The 22,780-nt window shown below is 43.0% G+C and overlaps 1 protein-coding gene across 6 annotated transcripts in view; it reads right to left on the bottom strand.

Moving 5' to 3' along the window:
- LOC106581480 (neprilysin) overlaps positions 1-19,320 on the bottom strand; it is a 46,036-nt gene extending 26,716 nt beyond the window's left edge. Inside the window, exons 1-6 of one of the 6 annotated variants that reach the window (XM_045704051.2) lie at positions 18,745-19,315; positions 17,931-18,014; positions 17,031-17,129; positions 15,304-15,483; positions 4,376-4,411; positions 4,088-4,249 (exon numbers count right to left, since the gene is read on the bottom strand). In XM_045704051.2, the coding sequence (XP_045560007.1) occupies positions 4,088-4,249; positions 4,376-4,411; positions 15,304-15,445 (340 nt within the window). In that variant the 5' untranslated portion in view covers positions 15,446-15,483; positions 17,031-17,129; positions 17,931-18,014; positions 18,745-19,315. Of the gene's footprint in view, positions 1-4,087; positions 4,250-4,375; positions 4,412-15,303; positions 15,484-16,278; positions 16,562-17,030; positions 17,130-17,930; positions 18,015-18,744 lie in introns of those variants that run through there. The other 5 variants (XM_045704046.2, XM_045704047.2, XM_045704048.2 and 2 more) reach the window with 5 other exon arrangements.
- Between the last annotated feature and the right edge of the window lie 3,460 nt (positions 19,321-22,780).

Genomic DNA, 22,780 nt, shown 5'->3' on the forward strand with positions numbered 1-22,780 from the left:
TGGCGTCCACATCACCAACAACCTATCATGGTCCAAGCACACCAAGACTGTTGTGAAGAGGGCACGATAACGCTTATTCAGGAGACTGAAAAGATTTAGCATGAGTCCCCAGATCCTCAAAAAGGTCTACAGCTGCACCATCGAGAGCATCCTAACTGGTTGCGTCACTGCCTGGTATGGCAACTGCTCAGCAGCAAACCACAAGGCGCAACAGAGGGTAGTGCGTACGGCCTAGTACATTACTGGGGCCAAACTTCCTGCCATCCAGGACCTATATACTGGGCAGTGTCAGAGGAAGGGCCTAAAAATTGTCAAAGATTCCAGCCACCCTGTTCTCTCTGCTACCGCACGGCAAGCAGTACTTGAGTTCCAAGTCTAGGTCCAAAAGGCTCCTTAACAGCTTCCATCTCCAAGCCATTAGACTGCTAAACAGTTAATGGAGTGGCTACCCAGACTATTTGCATCAACCCCCTTTTTTTTTTTTTTTTTTTAATCGCTGCTGCTACTCGCTGTTTATTATCTATGCAGTAATTTTAGCCCTACCTACATGTACATTTACCTCGACTAACCTGTAACTCCGCACATGTGTACATTTAGTAGACAATCTTATCCAGAGAGACTTAGAGGAGCAATTGTGGTTAAGTGCCTTGCTCAAGGGCACATCAGAAGTTTGGGCTCGGGATTCAAACCAGCGACCTTTAAGTTACTGACGCAACAACACTCTTAACCGTTAAGAGCCCCTGTATATAGCTTCTTTAGTATTTTAATTGTGCTACTTATTTTATTACTTTATGTTTTACAATACTTTTTTAGCTAATATTTTCTTTAAAAATAAAAAAATATTCATTGTTGGTTAAGGGCTTGTAAGTAAGCATTTCACAGTAAGGTCTACACCTGTTGTATTCGGCGCATGTGACAAATTAACTCTGTTACGGCTGGGGGTTCCGCTTGCGGAACGTTTCCACAACATTCGGTGAAATAGCAGGGCGCGAAATTAAAAAGAAAATTGAAATATTTAACTTTCATACATTCACAAGTGCAATACACCAAATTAAAGCTTAACTTCTTGTTAATCTAGCCACCATGTCAGATTTAAAAAAGGCTTTATGGCAAAAGCAAACCATGCGATTATCTGAGGACAGCACCCCATCAAACAAACACATGACAATCATATTTCAACCCGCCAGGCGCGACACAAAACTCAGAAATAACGATATAATTCATGCCTTACCTTTGAAGAGCTTCTTCTGTTGGCACTCCAATATGTCCCATAAACATCACAAATGGTCCTTTTGTTCGATTATTTCCGTCGTTATATCTCCAAAATGTCAATTTATTTGGCGCATTTGATTCAGAAAAACACCGGTGCCAACTCGCCCAACATGACTACAAAATATCTAATAAGTTACCTGTAAACTTGTTCCAAACAACTTTCCTAATCCAACTTTAGGTATTTTAAAACATAAATAATCAATACAATTTAAGACGGGATAAACTGCGTTCAATACCGGACGAAAACAAAGTGAAGCACGTTCCAGGTCGCGTGCACTAGGCTGGACCCTCGTTCTGAATAGCCGTACTTCTTAATTTCTCTAAAGAAAAACATCAACCAATTTCTAAAGACTGTTGCCATCTAGAGGAAGCAATAGGAACTGCAACCAAGTGCCACAGAAATCTAGGTTCCCATAGAAAACTAATTGAAAACACAGTGAACTCAACAAACAAAAGAATTCCTGGATGGTGTCTTCGGGGTCTCGCCTGCCAAATAAGTTCTGTTATACTCACAGACATTATTTTAACAGTTTTAGAAGAGTGTTTTCTATCCACATCTACCAATTATATGCATATCCTAGCTTCTGGGCCTGAGTAGCAGGCAGTTTACTTTGGGCACGCTTTGCATACGAACATGAAAATACTGCCCCCTATCCCAAACAGGTTATTAAGGGCTTTTAAGTAAGCATTTCACAGTAAGGTCTACACCGGTTGTATTCAGCACGTGACAAATTAACTCAGCAAAAAAATAAACGTCCTCTCACTGTCAACTGCATTTATTTTTAGCAAACTTAAATATTTGTATGAACATGACAAGATTCAACAGACAAACTGAACAAGTTCCACAGACATCTGACTAACAGAAATGGAATAATGTGTCCCTGAACAAAGGGTGGGGTCAAAATCAAAAATAACAGTATCTGGTGTGGCCACCAGCTGCATTAAATACTGCAGTGCATCTCCTTCTCATGGACTGCAACAGATTTGCCAGTGCTTGCTGTGAGATGTTACACCACTTTTCCACTAAGGCACCTGCAAGTTCCCGGACATTTCTGGGGGGGGAGAATGGCCCTAGCCCTCACCCTCCGATCCAACAGGTCCCAGATGTGCTCAATGGGATTGAGATCCGGGCTCGTCGCTGGCCATGGCAGAACACTGAAATTCCTGTCTTGCAGGAAATCACGCACAGAATGAGCAGTACGGCTGGTGGAATTGTCATGCTGGAGGGTCATGTCAGGATGAGCTTGCAGGAAGGGTATCACATGAGGGAGGAGGATGTCTTCCCTGTAATGCACAGCATTGAGATTGCCTGCAATGACAACAAGCTCGCGGTGACACACCGCCACAGACCATGAGGGACCCTCCACCTCGATCCCGCTCAAGAGTACAGGCCTCGGTGTAACGCTCATTCCTTCGACGATAAACGTGAATCCGACCATCAGCCCTCGTGAGACAAAACCACGACTCGTCAGTGAAGAGCATTTTTTTGCCCGTGCTGTCTGGTCCAGCAATGATGGGTTTGTGCCCATAGGTGACGTTGTTGCCGGTGATGTCTGGTGAGGACCTGCCTTACAACAGACCTACAAGTCCTCAGTCCAGCCTCTCTCAGCCTATTGCAGACAGTCTGAGCCCTGATCGAGGGATTGTGCGTTCCTGGTGTAACTCGGGCAGTTGTTGTTGCCATCCTGTACCTGTCCCACAGGTGTGATGTTCGGATGTACCGATCCTGTGTAGGTGTTGTTACACGTGGTCTGCCACTGCGAGGACGATCAGCTGTCCCTCCTGTCTCCCTGTAGCGCTGTCTTAGGTGTCTCAAAGTACGGAAATGGCAATTTATTGCCCTGGCCACATCTGCAGTCCTCATGCCTACTTGCAGCATGCCTAAGGCATGTTTATGCGGATGAGCAGGGACCCTGGGCATCTTTCTGTTGTTTTTCAGACTCAGTAGAAAGGCCTATTTAGTGTCTTAAGTTTTCACAACTGTGACCTTAATTGCCTACCGTCTGTAAGCTGTTAGTGTCTTAACGACCGTTCCAGAGGTGCATGTTCATTAATTGTTTACGGTTCATTGAACAAGCATGGGAAGCAGTGTTTAAACCCTTTACAATGAAGATCTGTGAAGTTATTTGGATTTTTACGACTTATCTTTGAAAGACAGGGTCCTGAAAATGTGACGCTTCTTTTTTTGCTGAGTTTACAATTTGATTTGGCCCATGTGCAGGGACATGCATATGTCCAATGTAATCAGACAGACCGTCAAGCCCCCACCTCCACCCACTCCTTTAGGTGTAAGGGAAGCCTTCCTGTAAATCTACTGTCAAGATGGTGCTAACCAGATGGTGTTAAAGGCCTCCAACTATTCTAAGGTCGGGATTTCATCAGATGACGCTTTGTCCTCTATGCACCTTTTAAAATAAAATGTTCCTGCGTTGGCAGTAAACGCTGCAGATAGATGACACCATTAACCACAGTGACTATTCCTAGAGCCCCAGGTTTTCCCTGAAGGACAAGCTGCTTTAACCCCAGTAAATCCTCCAACCACACCAACCCTAGCCTGCACACTACCTCCCTGGCCAACAGATCCACACCCAGCCCCCTCTCACTCCTACCTCCCTGGCCAACAGATCCACACCCAGCCCCCTCTCACTCCTACCTCCCTGGCCAACAGATCCAAACCCAGCCCTCACACCTCCCTGGAAAACTCACTGAATCCAAACTGTGCCATGCTACAAGACTTATCTGACCTGGACACACATTCAGCTTCCTAGCAAGACATGAGTCTGTGTGTGTGTGTGTGTGTGTGTGTGTCTCTAACCTTTCAGGACCACCTCCAGTTCGTCTCGTAGGATGTCAAAGGTGCTGTATCGGGAGCTGGTCTCTGGGATGATGTTCTTCTTCAACCAGCCCCCACAGGCGTACTGGTAGAAGTTGTCACATGGGTCCACATTGGCATCCATGTTCTCTATCAGACGAGATGCTGCACACAGACAAATACAGCTCATATTCTACCTATGTATTTATGTATGTATGTATGTATGTATGTATGTATGTATGTATGTATGTATGTATGTATGTATGTATGTATGTATGCATGTATATTTACCTGACTGAGTGCAGTCCGCCGTGGTGCAGACACCATCTAAAAAGGGAAAAAAATATAAACCATCACTGCCAACTTAAAGGAGAATTGTTTTTTTTGTTTTTTTACAACCAAATCTCTATCTTTGATGTAATGGCATGTTATAGAAGCGTCCAAACACTTTTTTTTGCGATTTCACTTGGTTTTCAAGAGAGACTCGAGCGATACCTCTGTCCATTCTAGCAGCAGGCTACACGGAGAATGGAACTGCTGGATATCGGAAACAGCTGGAGTCGCACAAAAAGGAATTTAATGCTGCGGATAAAGTTCAGAATGACAATTTCATGTGTATAACATCTAAAGATCTGCATCACTATACTGAGAGAGTTTCTGTTTCTAAAAGGAAGGAGATGTTTATGGAGCGTTTGTTTATGTTTTCTCAGAGACCCCGTACTGCACAATGAGGAAATGGAGAAGAAAAAACATTTTTTTAAAGTGTCCAGACCCTTCTATAACATGCCACTTACATCAATAATAGAGATTTGGTTGTTTAAAAAAAATATATAAAATAATTGTAAAAAAAACTTTTACTTAAGGCACTCTAAATGTATATTACATTAGATAAATTAAAGATGGATCACACTGTCACAAACCTCAAGGTGCTACAGGAAGTAGATGCACATCTAAGTGAACGGAACTGAATGAAAAATGTTTGACTTGGTTAAATGGCTGAATGAACATTTGGCTCCTGAGAGCGCTTCATTTGTAATGAATGTTTGGCATAATCTACGTATAATCTTTGTTGATCCCCTTCTAGGAAATAACCAGGAGGGAAACCAGGAACTGTGCTTTGGTTTCCTGTGCAGTAATGAAGGGATTAGAATAGAACAGGGTTCTTGGTGAACATTTTGGTTTTTGCCCAACCACTACACAGCTGATTCAAATAACCAACTCATTATCAAGCTTTGGTCATTTGAGTCAGCGGTGTAGTGCCAGGGGAAGAAAACATCTCGTTCCTTTTCTCTGCTAATATGCTAATGTTGATAGTGATAATCAATAATAAAAAAAAAAATGTAACAGTTAAGTAGATGTTTTAAACATGAATGAAATGGTGGGTGGGCTCCAAATCAGACTTGGGGTAAATAATTACTCTTTCAGGCTGTTTTCTGTCAAACTCATTAGCTGCGTTTATACAGGCAGCCCAATAAGGATCTTTTTTTTCACTAATTGTCTTTGACCAATCAAATCAGCTCTGAAAAAGATCTGCTGTGGAAAGATCTGCTGTGATTGAACAAAAGACAAAAAATATATATCTGAATTGGGCTGCCTGTTTAAACGTGTTAGCGCCATCTCGACTGCTAGGGACGTCCCTAACCTTAACCCAATGCAAACGCTGCATTTTTGGATCAGCCTTCTGTGGCTAATTTCTGTTTTGATTATCACAAAATGGTCACCCCACACACACTGTACTGTCCTCCTCAGGCTGTGTTCAACCGTAATTAGGCAGACAGCCAAACTCCATTCAAAAACCATGTCAAGAGTCAGGATTAGGCTTTCTCCAAACCTCCAGTATTTAATGAAATGGTGTGAAACTTCAAAGAAAAATGCAATGAACATGCAGCTCAGACATTACCCATTGTGCAACATAAGCATTCTGTTGTAGGTTAGGTAAAAGCTGTATACAATAAGCATATTGAAATGAACAATGTTCTAAATTCAAACACTGCCCAAATAGACCTGTATGATAGCATAAGTCATGATGAGATCACATTCAGCAAGCGATGCCATCTGCCACATAGTCCTGCTGTGGCTATGCAAAGTTACAGAAAAACCATGCACAATTACAGAAAAAAAAAAATATATATCAATAAAAAGAATGTCCCTTGTCTGTCACGAATGTTGACAAAAATTACATTTGAACTTACTCTATCGATTGTTTGTGGGGTTTGTCCTTCAGTGGGTTGAAATTTGAGACAAAATATCCACAGGAAAGCATAATTAAACCGACTTCAAAACTCAGGTCTCTGTGTGTTTGCTCATGCACAAGACGATGGTACACGCAGACGATGCATACCACCCGTAGTCTTGCAGGTGTTTGTGGTTTTGCGCGTGTCAGGTCATAGAAATGCCAACTCCAGTTCCGGCGTCGCGCTCTAAGTTGGGTAAATAATACCTTCCTGTGGATATCTTGTTTCAAATTTAAACCAACTGAAGGACCAACTGTACAGACAACTGGCAGAGTAAGTTCAAAATGGAATCACATTCAACATTCTGGCTTGAAAAGGAAACTTTCCACAGTTTTGCAGTGCTTTGTTTAAGACTGAATCCCAAGAATTGGTATCACAGTCTGATTTATTAGGCAAGCTGCTACTCAGCAAAACAACTGACATAAAACCCAAACAACAACATCCTCTGAAGATAATAACTTCTGATATAGCAAGATGAACATACAGACAACATGTTAGACTTACAGACAATGCTTTCGCAGGCAGACACAACAAGGATGGCTAGAGATACCCCGGAATACATCTTCCTGTGATGAAGTGTGGTCAACTGATCCCAATGGAGCACATACCAAAATACCATAGAATAAAAAGCAATTAACAAGATGTAGTAGAACAAGCGTCGAGCAGGTGGCGCTAAAAATCGCAACACCATAATGAGGCAGAACACGCACAGTGACGCACACAGAGCGGTGCGGCAACTCTTGTGGTAAACTAGCTCCCTGTTTGCATCCTGCCTGCTGTGACTGTTTAAAAAAATGGATCCACTATAGTAGGCTGGGCAAGATTTCTGGACTATTATCAAAATCAATAAACCGTAGCACGTTTTGGGGCTTGTTCAGTGGCTTTTTACCTTGTTTTTTTGCTTAAAAAAGGGCAATACCAATGTCTACCACGGGCGGCTGGTGACACCTTAATTGGGGAGGATGGGCACATAGTAATAATATATGCCATTTAGCAGATACTTTCATCAAAGTGCCTTATGACTTATAGAAGTGACTGCATCCATTTTAAGTATGGTTAGTCCCAGGAATTGAACCCACAATCCTGACGTTGCAAAATCCGTGCTCCATCACCACCACGCTTGACCGTTGGTATGAGGTTCTTACTGTGGAAGGCAGTGTTTGGATTTTCACCAGACATAATGGGACCCTTCTCATCCAAAAAGTAGACAAGTTTTCCAAAAAGCTCCTGGATGATCATCAACACTCTTGGAAGAATTTTCTATGGACAGATGAGTCAAAGTATAACATTTTGGACAAAATGGGTCCCATTATGCCTGGCCAAAACCAAACACTGCATTCCACAGTAAGAACCTCATACCAACAGTCAAGCATGGTGGTGGTAGGGTGATGGTTTGAGGATGGTTTGCTGCCTCAGGACCTGGACAACTTGCCTTAATAAAAAGGAACCATGAATTCTGGTGTGTAACAAATAATTCCATAGGACAATATCAGGCCATTTGTCTGTGAGCTGAAGCACAGCAAGACAATAATCCAAAACACACAATCAAGTCTACATGAAAATGACTAAAAAGCAACACATTTGATGGTTTGGAATGGCCTAGTCAAAGTCCAGACCTAATCCCAATTGAGATGTTGTGGTAGGACTTGAAACAAGCAGTTTCAAAAAAGTTCTGCATGGAAAAAAGTGGGCAAAAGTTCCTCCACAGCGACATGAGAAACTGATCACCAACTACAGAAAGCGTTTGGTTGGAGTCATTTCAGCTAAAGGTGGCACAACCAGTAATTGAGTGAAAGGGGAGAAGAAAAAAAATGACAGAGGCATTGGGTGTTGCATAACGTTGTTTATGAAATATGTAATTGTTGTGACATTTGTTCACTCAGGTTCCCTTTATCAGATCTTCTACACAAAACCTAATATTAGATAACATTCAGTATCCAAAACAAGCAAAAGTAGAGAAAATTAGAAAGTGGGCAAATACTTTTTCACAGCATTGTACATCTACCTCTGTGCCAAATTTGGTTTACTAGGGAGTCCATATTTTCAGCTGGACCCCACACCACTATTATACAGAGAGATTATTTTTCATTCCTCCACACTAACAGACATGGTAAATAGTGTTTTTTGTGGTAACTAGTTCCTTAACAAAGTCCTACAATTTCAGAAGGATAAAATTGACCCATTGGCACTTTCACGGTTAAATAGAACCCTTTTGAAATCATTTATTTTCATAAATCATAACTCGAATTTATAGCCCAGTGTCAAAACACCAAATTCATAATCAAAATACTGAAATAGGTTGTTATAATTTGAAAATGTAACATAAAAATTACTCTACACATACAGGTGTCTCATTTGTGTTCAGATGACTTCCTGTAATCAACGTACTCGTCGCCTCATTAGTTAGCTTTCGAGCTGGGGCGATCGGCTAAGAGGCTTGAGGAGGACAGTCACGTGTGTTTTTGAGGCAGAGGTCCCGAGTTCACGCCAGGTATGGGATGAATCGAGAGGAAATTGTACTCGCTAAGCAAGCAGTGTGATGTCCTTTACACATGCAAATGAATCACACACATTGATATGGTATTAAAATCAATGGAACATGGACAGTTTGCTGCTGTTACTCTTTTAAAACAGACAAACCACAAAGAGCTTGGGTATACTAAATATATACTACACAACCTGTAGGGGTCGTCCCCTTCTGGGACAATTTTTTACAGCATATAGTCAATATAAAAAAGGAAACGCAACACTTTGTTGATGGGAAAATTTCAACAAATCATCTCTCCACAGGTAGTTGTAAATAGGGACAGGTGTTGGCTCTCATTTGACTGATAGCTTGACTGTCAAATCCCACCATTTGTTTGTGGCCAACAACTTTTAGAAATGAGCCGATTTCTCCTTGCCAATTGAGTTTGAAAATTACAACAGCGCTGCCACGGAGAGTCGCGTATGAAAAGTCAACGGTACTTAACCAAAGATATGAATCTGTTTAAAGAAAACAATTTAGGGTCATCGTTAGGACTATAACGGTTTACATTAATATCACCAATCTGAAGTAAAAAAACTTTTTTTTTTTTTAAATGGATGTGTAATACCACTCAGTTTTGTGGTGAAAATGAGAACTTGCAAAATATATCCTGAACAAAAATAAACATAACATGTAAAGTGTTGGTCCCATGTTTCATGAGCTGAAATGAAAAAAATCCCCAAAATGTTCCATATGCACAAAAAGCTTATTTCTCTCAGATTTTGTTTACATCCCTGTTAGTGAGCATTTCTCCTTTGCAAAGATAATCCATCCACCTGACAGGTGTGGCATATCAAAAATCTGATTCAACAGCATAATCATTACACAGGTGCACCTTGTGCTGGGGATAATAAAATGTGCAGTTGACACACAACGCAATGGCACAAATGCCTCAAGTTGAAGGAGTGTGCAATTGACATGCTGACTGCAGGAATGTCCACCAGAGCTGTTGCCAGAAAATGTAATGTTAATTTCTCTACCATTAACTGCCTCTAACGTCGTTTTAGAGAATTTGCCAGATCGTCCAAATCGGCCTCACAAACGCAGACCATGTGTAACCACGTCAGCTCAGGACCTCCATATCAGTACTGAGGAGTATCTGTCTTCAATGAAGCCCTTTTGCGGGGAAAAACTCATTCTGATTGCTCCCTAGTGGGTGGGCCTGGCTCCCTAGTGGGTGGACCTATGCCCTCCTCTATGCACCCCTGCCCAGTCATGTGAAATCCATAGATTAGGGCCTAATGAATTTATTTCAATTGACTGATTTTCTTCTGTGAACTGTAACGCCGTAAAATCTTTGAAATTGTTGCGTTTATATTTTTGTTCAGTATAATAACTAGAAAATGTCCACATTAGGGAAATTAGCTCAATATATAATAATTTTATATCGATAACATTAAATAGAAAGTTAGTGAACAGCTACTTTATATTAGGGGCAGGGTTCTAGACACCTTTCTTCCAAAGACCAGTAGGACAACTAAGATGGTAACCTATGAAACTAAGATGGTAACCTATGATTAAAAAAGTAAGCTATTTCATCTAACATATCCAGGAAATGCTGATTTATATTGATGTGCAACCTGTCAAAGTAGGATCCAGAATTATCAGAATTTTTTTTTGCTCTTCATAGAATTTGCCACCATCTGTGTGCATATTGGCCTGTAGGCAATATTAAACACTACCTGTAGAAGTGGGAACTCAAAACACTTAGATAGATTGCTAACTCTAAATATAAGATATTGTTGCTATATAGCCATGATGGCTAATTGGTTCATCTAAATCAGTAAAATGTAGGCTTATGTCCGACAAAGACTTTCCAGCAATAGTCCTAGGTTACCTATTCACTGCAAAATGGCATGCTCTGCTCCACTCTGCGGGTGCATCAAAATCACACTAGGCTACAGCCTACTCTGGCTGTGAAGTGGTACTCACAGAAAGCTCTCTGTAACTAGAACAACAGTAGTTGCTTTGAAAACTGTCTTTTTCCCCACAATTGCATTTGAGCAAAGGTCATACGCTTGTTTCTTCTCATAATGTATCTCTCCCTCCTCTGTGAGCACAATGGGGAGAGGGAGTGAGAGTGGCTCACTCACACAGCAGCCGACAGTGAAACAGGGACAAGGCTGATACTTTCATAGCAGGCATCATCATAGCAGGCATCATCAACGCTCCATAGGCTATTACTGGTGTTGACCAAATCATGGTTTTAAATCTACAGGAACGTTATGTAGCAAAATAACTGAAAATTCCCAAAATACTTCAGTAAGAAGGTAACGTCTGTAATTTTCAGTTAATCTGAGACTTGTCAGAATCTGGCTATATGATGCAGGGGGGAAAGTGGGAGGTTGGAGCGAGACAACAAATTCAAAGACAGCCTATTTCTCGGTCCTCAAGGGGAGAGAGAGAGACAAATATCTAGTCCATTGTTTACTATTAAACTCCACACTAGTGTTGTTTAACACTTCATAAAGCAGTTTGTGTTTCTTAACCAGGCAAAGCTAAAGAGTAGGCTGGTGACTGGTGGTTTCAGACGAGCCTGCCTGTCCACACTCATTGCTTGCTCACCAGCTGATGTATGCTGCATGTACCAGGTGTGGAGCGTCATTTCCACTGCTAGAGAACAGAACCCATCGCTGCTGCACACACAGTGCTAATATTCTGCTTATCATTTTAGCCTATCCAGTCCAAGTGCAAATAGTCACGAGAAGGAGGTTTGAGTCGCCAATGGTCGAGAAGGATGACCTGGCTTCCACAATCACCCAACCTCAAACCAGTTGAGATGGTTTGGGATGAATTGGACCACAGAATGAAAAAAAGCAGCAACAAGTGCTTAGTATATGTGGAAACTCCTTCAAGACTGTTGGAAAAGCATTCCAGGTGAAGCTGGTTGAGAGAACGCCAAGAGAGCACAAAGCTGTCATCAAGGCAAAAGGTGGCTACTTAGAATCTAAAAATATATTTTGATTTGTTTAACACTTTCTTGGTTACTACATGATTCCATATGTGTTATTTCATAGTTTTGATGTCTTCACTATTATTCTACAATGTAGAAAATAGTAAAAATAAAAACCCTTGAATAAGTAGGTGTCCAAACTTTTGACTGGTACTGAATATAATAATTCAGTATAAACAATAGACTTGTCTGTAAAAAACTGCAACCTGCACTTGTATGTGTTGTGCCGAAGATCTCCCCCTGCCAGGACCCCCCCCCCCCCGTGAACGCACACACACTCAATTCTTCATTGCTGCGACTTGCTTGCTAGTTGAGATTTCTGCTTTTCACTCCGTTGTCCGTTTCAGCCTGCATTTTACTGATCTTAGTAGCAGAAAGCAGGTTTCATTTGTGTCCTTCAAGGCAGCTGTCAATGATCACGTTGGGCTGCATTTAATGTATTATGACAGTTTGATTGCGGGAGAGGCACTAGTAATGTCTGCAAGTCGCAGCAATGAAGAATTGAGTGTGTGCGTGTTCGCGTGGGGGGGGGGGGGATCTTCAGCACAACACCGGCACCTCCCGATTTACAAATTAACCACTAATATTGACGAGTTAGTAAAGAAAGAGAAATATATATTTTTAAATTGGCTTCTTCTATATAAACAGGTCCTGCCTCTCGCTAAATAGCAGAACGCAGATTATTCAGTCGATGTTCTTATTGGTTCTTGACTATGTCGACATCATCTACGTGAACACAGCTGCCACTTCATTAAAGCCGTTAGATGCAGGTTATCATAGCGCACTGCAACTTATTACAGGCTACATTTTGAGTATTCATCCCTGCATTACTAGAAAGTTGGTTGGCCCTCTATGATGTCACGTAGGTTGATACAGTGCCATGTTTTCATTCATAAAGCCCTTTTACCATAAGTCCCACTGTTCGTAATGTCTTTACTAAACTTGAGACATACGAGTCACCACCCACGGTCTGAGGGATGGTTACCTCTTGAAATTCCTTTGGTTTCTACTGAGTTAAGTAAATCAGATTTGAGGTTTTCTTGCACCTTATTTGTGGAATAATCTTCAACATGTTCTTAAATGTGATGTTCTGGTGCCTCTAGGGTAATTCAGAAAGCTGATTGAGGACCTTATTACTGATCAATGTGTTTGTTTTTATTATAACCATATTTTCTTTCTGCTTGCATTTTGTATTTATATTGATGTGTGTATTTTCTGTCATTTCTGTAATTCATCTGCAAAATAGACCTTGGTCTCACTCAGTATGACTCTCTGATAAAATAACAAGGTTAAATAAATAGTAGACAGTAGTAGAACTCTACTAAAGGAAACAGTAGTGCCGGTCAGATAGTAGTCGTCAGTAGAACACTTTATGACTGCTGTCAAACTGCTGGGATATCTTAATCCCACTATCTGAAAACAATAAAGTGGTGCCTTTCAGTACCAATCAGTTCTCTCACTATCAATCATTACTCACCAACATCACCTGCTGCACACTGTCACATTTGGGATAATCTAATCAACAGTCACGTACTGCCCATGTTTAGTTATCCATTGTCATGGATTAGTAAACATGAAGACGTCATGTCTCCGTGTCTGTAACTAAATCAGTGTGAACAGTGACCTCGTTCTATTTTATTCCCACAACCCCATTCATAGCTCCTATCACAGTGTTTATTGGCCTGTAAAGGACTAGGAAGGCTCCATCTCCAATGGCCGTAAAGCTCTCAACAAGCTTCACATTTATTTACATTTTATTGAACCTTTATTTAACTAGGCAAGTCAGTTAAGATCAAATTCTTATTTACAATGACGGCCTACCCCTGGCCAAACCCTATCGACGCTGGGCCAATTGGGCGCCGCCCTATGTAACTCGGGAGTGATACATCCTGGAATCTAACCAGCTTCTGTAGTGACGTCTCTAGCACTGAGATGCAGTGGGATTCAGTATTCAGGCCACTACTGGCCGTCCCTGTAGTGACGTCTCTAGCACTGAGATGCAGTGGGATTCAGTATTCAGGCCACTACTGGCCGTCCCTGTAGTGACGTCTCTAGCACTGAGATGCTGTATTCAGGCCACCACTGGCCGTCCCTGTAGTGACGTCTCTAGCACTGACATGCAGTGGGATTCAGTATGCAGGCCACTACTGGCCATCCCTGTAGTGACGTCTCTAGCACTGAGATGCAGTGGGATTCAGTATGCAGGCCACTACTGGCCATCCCTGTAGTGACGTCTCTAGCACTGAGATGCAGTGGGATTCAGTATGCAGGCCACTACTGGCCATCACTAACAACCTGTTGAAAACCCTGCACCTCAGTGGGATTCAGTATGCAGGCCACTACTGGCCATCCCTAACAGCCTGTTGAAAACCCTGCACCTCAGTGGGATTCAGTATGCAGGCCACTACTGGCCATCCCTAACAGCCTGTTGAAAACCCTGCACCTCAGTGGGATTCAGCATTCAGGCCACTACTGGCCATCCCTAACAACCTGTTGAAAACCCTGCACCTCAGTGGGATTCAGCATTCAGGCCACTATGGGCTTTAACGCTCCCCTTGAGCTGACAAACTTTAAGGGGGTAATCTGCAGTTTGAACAATAATAAAGCCCTGCTACACTGTTTTGGTAAAAAGCTGTGGGATAGGGGCTGGAGAAATGTAACCACTTTCAAATTCATTAACAGATCTATGGATGCAAGGCCTGACCATCCATGATATCCATGTTTTAAGGGAAAGGGGGAACAATGCATTCATCTGAAATGTGTCTTCTGCATTTAAGCCAACCCCTCTGAATCAGAGAGGTGCGGGGGGCTGCCTTAATCAACATCCACGTCTTCATCGCCCAGGGAACAGTGGGTTAACTGCCTTGTTCAGAACAACATATTTTTACTTTGTCAGCTCGGGGATTGGACCCAGCAACCTTTCGGTTACTGGGCCAATGCTCTAGCCACTAGGCTACCTGCCTCTAGCCACTAGGCTACCTGCCTCTAGCCACTAGGCTACCTGCCTCTAGCCACTAGGCTACCTGCCGCCCAGCTATTTAGTGTTTGTTTACAACTTAAATATTTACAAACATAGGAGCAAAACAATCTTATATTTTGTGTTCTAAATGGGGTACAACAGTTGACCTAAGCTAATGAGAGTATCAAAATGGGTAACGTTAGATATCATTAATATAAAAGTTTTCAAAAATGTAGTAACGCATATTGCCCCTTCGAAGTCTGAAAGCCACATATTAAAATGTGCCATAACATTTCACTTAACTGTATGTTTTAGGGTCGTCGCTGACAGGAAGTAGGCTATACAAGCGCACAAGATTGCAACCGTATGAATAGTAAACAGATTTTTTTTCAATAGCACATCATATCACCATAACATCTGTTGAGATGGCTAAATGCTCTTTACATAACGTTTTAACTCCATTTGATTTGACTGTCTAACTGATTGATAGATTCATTGCTTGCTTGATAGATAGACAGTGATTGCTCTATGAGTTTCTCCACTCACCACTGTCAGTCTTCTTTGTGGCGAAAAGGACAATGAGGGCCAATATGACGATGAAGAGGAGGGAGACGATGGTGAGCAGGCCGATCTCCAGAGAGGTCCAGCGGGGCTTCTTAGCCGATTTAGGGGGGACGGTCTCCACCATGCTCAACACTCCTTCAGCTGCTGGCTGTAACGACTCACCTGAGGGGAGACAAAGAAGGTTAACTCTGAAATAATCTCCTTGAAGAATATAAACCAACTAAACATCTCATAGAAAGATGTGGCAACAACTCAGCTGTAAAAATAAAAGGCCAACCGTCCCATCCCCGTCCCCCCAACAACACAATAAAGGTCAACCCCCCCCCCCAACAACACAATAAAGGTCAACCCCCCCCCCCCAACAACACAATAAAGGTCAACTCCCCCCCCCCCCCAACAACACAATAAAGGTCAACCCCCCCCCCCCCAACAACACAATAAAGGTCAACCCCCCCCCCCCCCCCCCAACACACACAATAAAGGTCAACCCCCCCCCCCAACAACACAATAAAGGTCAACCCCCCCCCCAACAACACAATAAAGGTCAACCCCCCCCCAACAACACAATAAAGGTCAACCCCCCCCCAACAACACAATAAAGGTCAACCCCCCCCCCAACAACACAATAAAGGTCAACCCCCCCCCAACAACACAATAAAGGTCAACCCCCCCCCAACAACACAATAAAGGTCAACCCCCCCAACAACACAATAAAGGTCAACCGTCCCCAACAACACAATAAAGGTCAACCCCCCCCCAACAACACAATAAAGAGAGAGAAGTGGAAGGGAAAAGATTGAGAATGAGAGATGAATAGAGAGAGAACGAGAGAAAAACAGAGAGAGATAAGTAGCTAAATTCTAAAAGAAAGACAAGGAAAGGGAGGGGGTCACACAGTAAGGTACAAACCTTACAAAAGTCCACAAAAATGGTCCAGATGAAAATATACTACCCTACCTTGTAATGTGTAGCAGAAGAATACAGGCTCCAGAACCAGAAAAGATCAGCTCTGCCTCTCACCAAGTTGTAGTTCAACTCTTCAGCAAAGTGCACGTAGCAAGTAGTAAACTCTTCCTTAGCAGGCAATTAATCCTTGATCCCCGCTTGTCAAGCACACACACACGTTTACAAGCTGGTTCAGTGACCCGAGTCTGCAGAAGGGAGGCTCCTGCTGTTAGCTGGCTGAGATGAGAGCACCCATCCAGGGGACAAAGTCTCTCTGCCTCCCTTACACACACACACACACACACACACACACACACACACACACACACACACACACACACACACACACACACACACACACACACACACACACACACACACACACACACACACACACACACACACACACACACACACACACACACACGATATCTACTTGAAGTAAGGCGTCAGAACGGCTGAATGCGTAGACGGAACAACACTCTCCGTTACTGTTCTACACCTGTAACCTGGACCTATTAAGTGCCTAATGTCAGGCGCATTAGGAGGACAGATAATTGGCCATTACAACAAGGAAGCAGAGAAGACCAGACACTCTGCTTTAGCTGGAACTCATGATAATTCAGATGCTAACTGTTAGATGTGCCATCTCCTCAGGCATCATGTGAACGCTTATGCATTCATTCCTATTCCATCATCCCAGTTGGCTCCAGTTCAATGATTGACTGCCAGGAGTGGCATGTCAGTGCAGCTATATATATTACCTGGAAGAAATGCATTCCATAGGCTGATAATACACAGACAGACAGGAGATCCACAGACACAGATAGAGAAATATGGAGGGATGAGGGTCAATGGGTATTCTGAAAAGAGAAGTGGAGAGAGGCAGAGAGAGAGAGAGGGAGGCAAGGGGAGAGACAGGCAGGGGGAGGCAGAGAGAGGCAGGGGGAGGCAGAGAGAGGCAGAGAGAGAGAGAGGCAGGGGAGGCAGAAAGAGAGAGAGGCAGGGGAGGCAGAGAGAGAGAGAGGCAGGGGAGGCAGAGAGAGAGAGAGGCAGGGGAGGCAGAGAGAGAGAGGCAGGGGAAGAGAAAGAGGCAGGGGAGGCAGAGAGAGAGAGGCAGAGGAAGAGAAAGAGAGGCAGAGGAAGAGAAAGAGAGGCAGAGGAAAATCAGCATTGTTTGACCTACTAATTAGAGCTTACTGTTACTCTAGCCTGCATACTGCACAGCACATAAAACTGTTTCCACACACACACACACAGAAAGGGATTACATATGGTGACGACAGCAGCCATGTGTGCTTTCACAATGTCACACCACGAGGTGTATGTTGAGGGGGGGGGGTTTGGGGTCTTGATATGGGGGGGTGCTACATGAGTGTGTGTGTGTGTGTGTGTGTGTGTGTGTGTGTGTGTGTGTGTGTGTGTGAGAGAGTCATAATCCTGCCAGGCACGTCAAGTCTAAGCACTAGGATAGAATGACGTCTGACATATGCAAGAGGTGGGGGGGAAGAGGGAGAGATGTAAGAAGAGAGATGGCAGTTAGCATGTAGGAGTGAGACAGTGGGCCCTCTTACTGTAGGAGTGACTTGTAGGCAGCACTTTTAGTAGGACTATGTCTCACACACAGAAGCATGCACGCACCACACACACTGTTTCGCACACACCTCTGTTGGTGTGTGACGCGTGGGGGCTCCAGATGGGTTTAAGGCTCCACACACAGGCTTTATTTATGATTGTTGTCTGTTACTCTGATGAATGTGAAACATCGCAATGAGACCTCAAAAACCCCTTTAAAATGAAAGTCATGTTTCATTGTAACCACAACACACACACGTAACTTAAGCCTATTCCCAGAAGTTACGGTTCCACTAAGACATTATTGTTAACCATCAAAATGTCCAGATGATAAAAAGTTTAAATTACTGAAATTAATCCTTTGAATAATGGCTAAAGACTATAAAACCATGTAGTCTGAACCCAACACCTACAGGGAATCATTACAATGGAAACGAACATATGTCCATGACTGTCCCCAACACAACAACTCAAACTGGATTTTATTTATAGAAATGACAGAGCTGGAATGAAAATATGTTCACATGTTTTTTGTTTTTTTTAAAGATCCATCACAAAACACATTCTAGTCTGTACGAAGCATGTCCGAATAGAAAACTAGTCCTATTAAAACATCTATTTTGTGAGCAAAAAATAAATAAAAATTAAAAAAAATCTGTCTACAATTATGACATCAATAAACACATGATCATATCTGGCGAGAGACTGAATGACCAAGGAAATGGAGCCGAATGGGTTTCTGCGACTGAGTTCATTTCCTAACTGTTGCACATCAAAACAAGAGTAAAGAAAACTCAATGGGACGACATGATGATCAACCGGTGAATGCCACTTGTCCCACACACAGACCAAGCATCAAACAGCAATATTTAGAATAGATTTGGCACCGTGTAACCGACTTACCAGGTATCTCTGTCAATTTTCGATCGATGATGTATATGGGCATTACATCAACCAATCAAACGTCTATCAAAGTCAATCAGATGCGCGGAGGGAATACGACCTGGAAATGGATGTTGGTGAGAATGTAGGCTTCCTGTTTATATTAGTTTATTAGGATCCCCATTAGCTACTGCACGTGCAGCATCTACTCTTCCTTTCTCGCTGCCAGTCTGTGGATTTCAAGAACAATCCGCCTCGCTCTTCCCTTGCTGGCAAAGAACGTGAACACACGTTTATCTCGCCTACCTGTTAACTCCACGAGCCTACACCACCCCCGAGCCAGAGTCCAAGACAGTTGTATTTCTATTCTAGATCTATTGAACGGACGCTTCAGCGAGAAATGTAAGATAAATCAACGGAAAGTCTAATGACCGGCGAGTAAACGTGTGACCTGTCAGTGAAGTATCCCGGTGAAGTTCCCACTTAGCGGTTACCGATACGTTGCCTCTCTTTAAGGCAGCGTTTAGAAGTGAGCCTGTCAACGGAGCGGCGAGTAGATGAGGAGCGCCCCACAAGTCGCTCCTAAATAGCTGGTGCGAGCGGATTGCGCCATGAGCGAATAGGCTGCCTATACCGCAGTTCGGTCACTGATATGATGATGGTTACTCCTTGCATTATTCGTTGATCAAACTCCCCTTTCTCAATAACTTGCAAGTTGCAACGAACCTTGGATCGGGGGGGCAGGCTAAAATTGTGTTGTGCAATGACCTTCATTGACTCGTCCTTAGTCTATATCTACAACCATGTTTCCCATCCACAGTTTTTATGTGAATAAAGTCATAAGGTATAAAAATGACAGCAGTGATGGAAACAGGTAGTTTCGGTACAATTTCAATAAATGCCAACAGATCATTTGTTCGTTCGACATAGTGGGATCTTTTTGGTTTGGTAAAATTAATTGTGCGAGAAATGATGGTAGAAACGCCTTTAGGTGCAAGTATTGATATTATAACCATCAGAGCCGGAAGGCCCTATACGCTCCCTACGCAAGTTGCGTAGTGCCCCGCAAATTACGCAATGGCCTCCCCCTCGTGTCAAAGCGGGTGTCAATGTTTACAACTTCGATGAGAGGATGAAGCGGAACTATAACTAGGTCAAAGCGGAACTATAACTAGGTCAAGAAAAGAGAAAAAAAAACACCATGAGAGTGAAGAGTGAAATACGGGAACAGCAATCAAGTAAACGTGTGTTCTCTACTGAAAGAGCTGCTTCCTGTGATTGGCCCTCCTATGTTGAACATAATAAACGGCTCTCTATCCACCGGATGTGTACGAAACTCACTAAAAGTGGCAGTAATAAAGCCTCTCTTGAAAAAAACCAAAAGCTTGACCCAGAAAATATAAAAAACTATCGGCCTATATCGAATCTCCCATTCCTCTCAAAAATGTTAGAAAAAGCCGTTGCGCAGCAACTCACTGCCTTCCTGAAGACAAACGATGTATACGAAACACTTCAGTCTGGTTTTAGACCCCATCATAGCACTGAGACTGCACTTGTGAAGGTGATAAATTACCTTTTAATGGCGTCAGACCGAGGCTCTGCATCTGTCCTCGTGCTCCTAGACCTTAGTGCTGCTTTTGATACCATCGATCACCACATTATTTTGGAGAGATTGGAAACCCAAATTGATCTACACGGACAAGTTCTGGCCTGGTTTAGATCTTATCTGTCGGAAAGATATCAGTTTGTCTCTGTGGATGGTTTGTCCTCTGACAAATCAACTGTAATTTCTGGTGTTCCTCAAGGTTCCGTTTTGGGGCCACTATTGTTTTCACTATATATTTTACCTCTTGGTGATGTCATTCGGAAACATAAAGTCAACTTTCACTGCTATGCGGATGACACACAGCTGTACATTTCGATGAAACATGGTGAAGCCCCAAAATAGCCCTCGCTGGAAGCCTGTGTTTCAGACATAAGGAAGTGGATGGGTGCAAATGTTCTACTTTTAAACTCGGACAAAACAGAGATGCTTGTTCTAGGTCCCAAGAAACAAAGAGATCTTCTTTTGAATCTGACAATTAATCTTGATGGTTGTACAGTCGTCTCAAATAAAACTGTGAAGGACCTTGGCGTTACTCTGGACCCTGATCTCTCTTTTGACGAACATATCAAGATTGTTTCAAGGACAGCTTTTTTCCATCTGCATAACATTGCAAAAATCAGAAACTTTCTGTCCAAAAATGATGCAGAAAAATTAATCCATGCTTTTGTCACTTCTAGGTTAGACTACTGCAATGACCTACTTTCCAGCTACCCGGATAAAGCACTAAATACACTTCAGTTAGTGCTAAACACGGCTGCTAGAATCTTGACTAGAACCAAAAAATGTGATCATATTACTCCAGTGCTAGCCTCTCTACACTGGCTTCCTGTTAAGGCAAGGGCTGATTTCAAGGTTCTACTGCTAACCTACAAAGCATTACATGGGCTTGTTCCTACCTATCTTTACGATTTGGTCCTGCCATACATACCTACACGTACGCTATGGTCGCAAGATGCAGGCCTCCTTACTGTCCCTAGAATGTCTAAACAAACAGCTGGAGGCAGGGCTTTCTCCTATAGACCTCAATTTTTATGGAATGGTCTGCCTACCCATGTGAGAGACGCAGACTCGGTCTCAACCTTTAAGTCTTCATTGAAGACTCATCTCTTCAGTAGGTCCAATGATTGAGTGTAGTCTGGCCCAGGAGTGTGAAGGTGAACGGAAAGGCACTGGAGCAACGAACCGCCCTTGCTGTCTCTGCCTGGCCGGTTCCCCTCTCTCCACTGGGATTCTCTGCTTCTAACCCTATTACGGGGGCTGAGTCACTGGCTTACTGGTGCTCTTCCATGCCGTCCCTAGGACGGGTGCGTCACTTGAGTGGGTTGAGTCACTGACATGGTCTTCCTGTCCGGGTTGGCGCCCCCCCTTGGGTTGTACCGTGGCGGAGATCTTTGTGGGCTATACTCGGCCTTGTCTCAGGATGGTAAGTTGGTGGTTGAAGATATCCCTCTAGTGGTGTGGGAGCTGTGCTTTGGCAAAGTGGGTGGGGTAATATCATGCCTGTTTGGCCCTGTCTGGGGGTATCATCGGATGGGGCCACAGTGTCTCCCGACCCCTCCTGTCTCAGCCTCTAGTATTTATGGTGAAGTAGTTTATGTGTCGGGGGGCTTGGGTCAGTCTGTTATATCTGGAGTATTTATCCTGTCTTATCCAGTGTCCTGTGTGAATTTAAGAATGCTCTTATGAACACGTGAACATGCGTTCATATGTGCGTGCACGAAATGTAACTCGCACTTTCCAGCAGCAACCTCTGTGGGGACCAGTCCAGACAATATATAGGCGTGATGGCAGTCCTCATAGGCGCACATCATTTTAAAACAAGACAATGATTATCTAGTAAATTCAATTCAAGGGGCTTTATTGACATGGGAAACATATGTTTACATTGCCAAAGCAAGTAGATAATAAGATAAAGTGAAATAAACAGTAAACATTACACTCACAGAAGCACCAAAGCAATAAAGACATTACAAATGTCATTATGTATATATACAGCGTTGTAACGATGTGCAAATGGTTAAAGTACAAAAGAGAAAATAAATCAACATAAATATGGGTTGTATTTACAATGGTGTTTGTTCTTCACTGGTTGCCATTTTCTTGTGGCAACAGGTCACAAATCTTGCTGCTGTGATGGCACACTGTGGTATTTCACCCAGTAGATATGGGAGTTTATCAAAACCAAGTTTGTTTTCAAATTCTTTGTGGATCTGTGTAATCTGAGGGAAATATGTGTCTCTAATATGGTCATACATTTGTCAGGAGGTCAGGAAGTGCAGCTCAGTTTCCACCTCATTTTGTGGGCAGTGTGCACATAGCCTGTCTTCTCTTGAGAGCCAGGTCTGCCTATGGCAGCCTTTCTCAATAGCAAGGCCATGCTCACTGACACTGAGTCTGTACATAGTCAAAGCTTTCCTTAAGTTTGGGTCAGTCACAGTGGTCAGGTATTCT

This window comes from Salmo salar, chromosome 20 (genome assembly GCF_965601325.2).
Source record: "Salmo salar chromosome 20, fSalSal1, whole genome shotgun sequence".
NCBI lineage: Eukaryota > Metazoa > Chordata > Actinopteri > Salmoniformes > Salmonidae > Salmo > Salmo salar.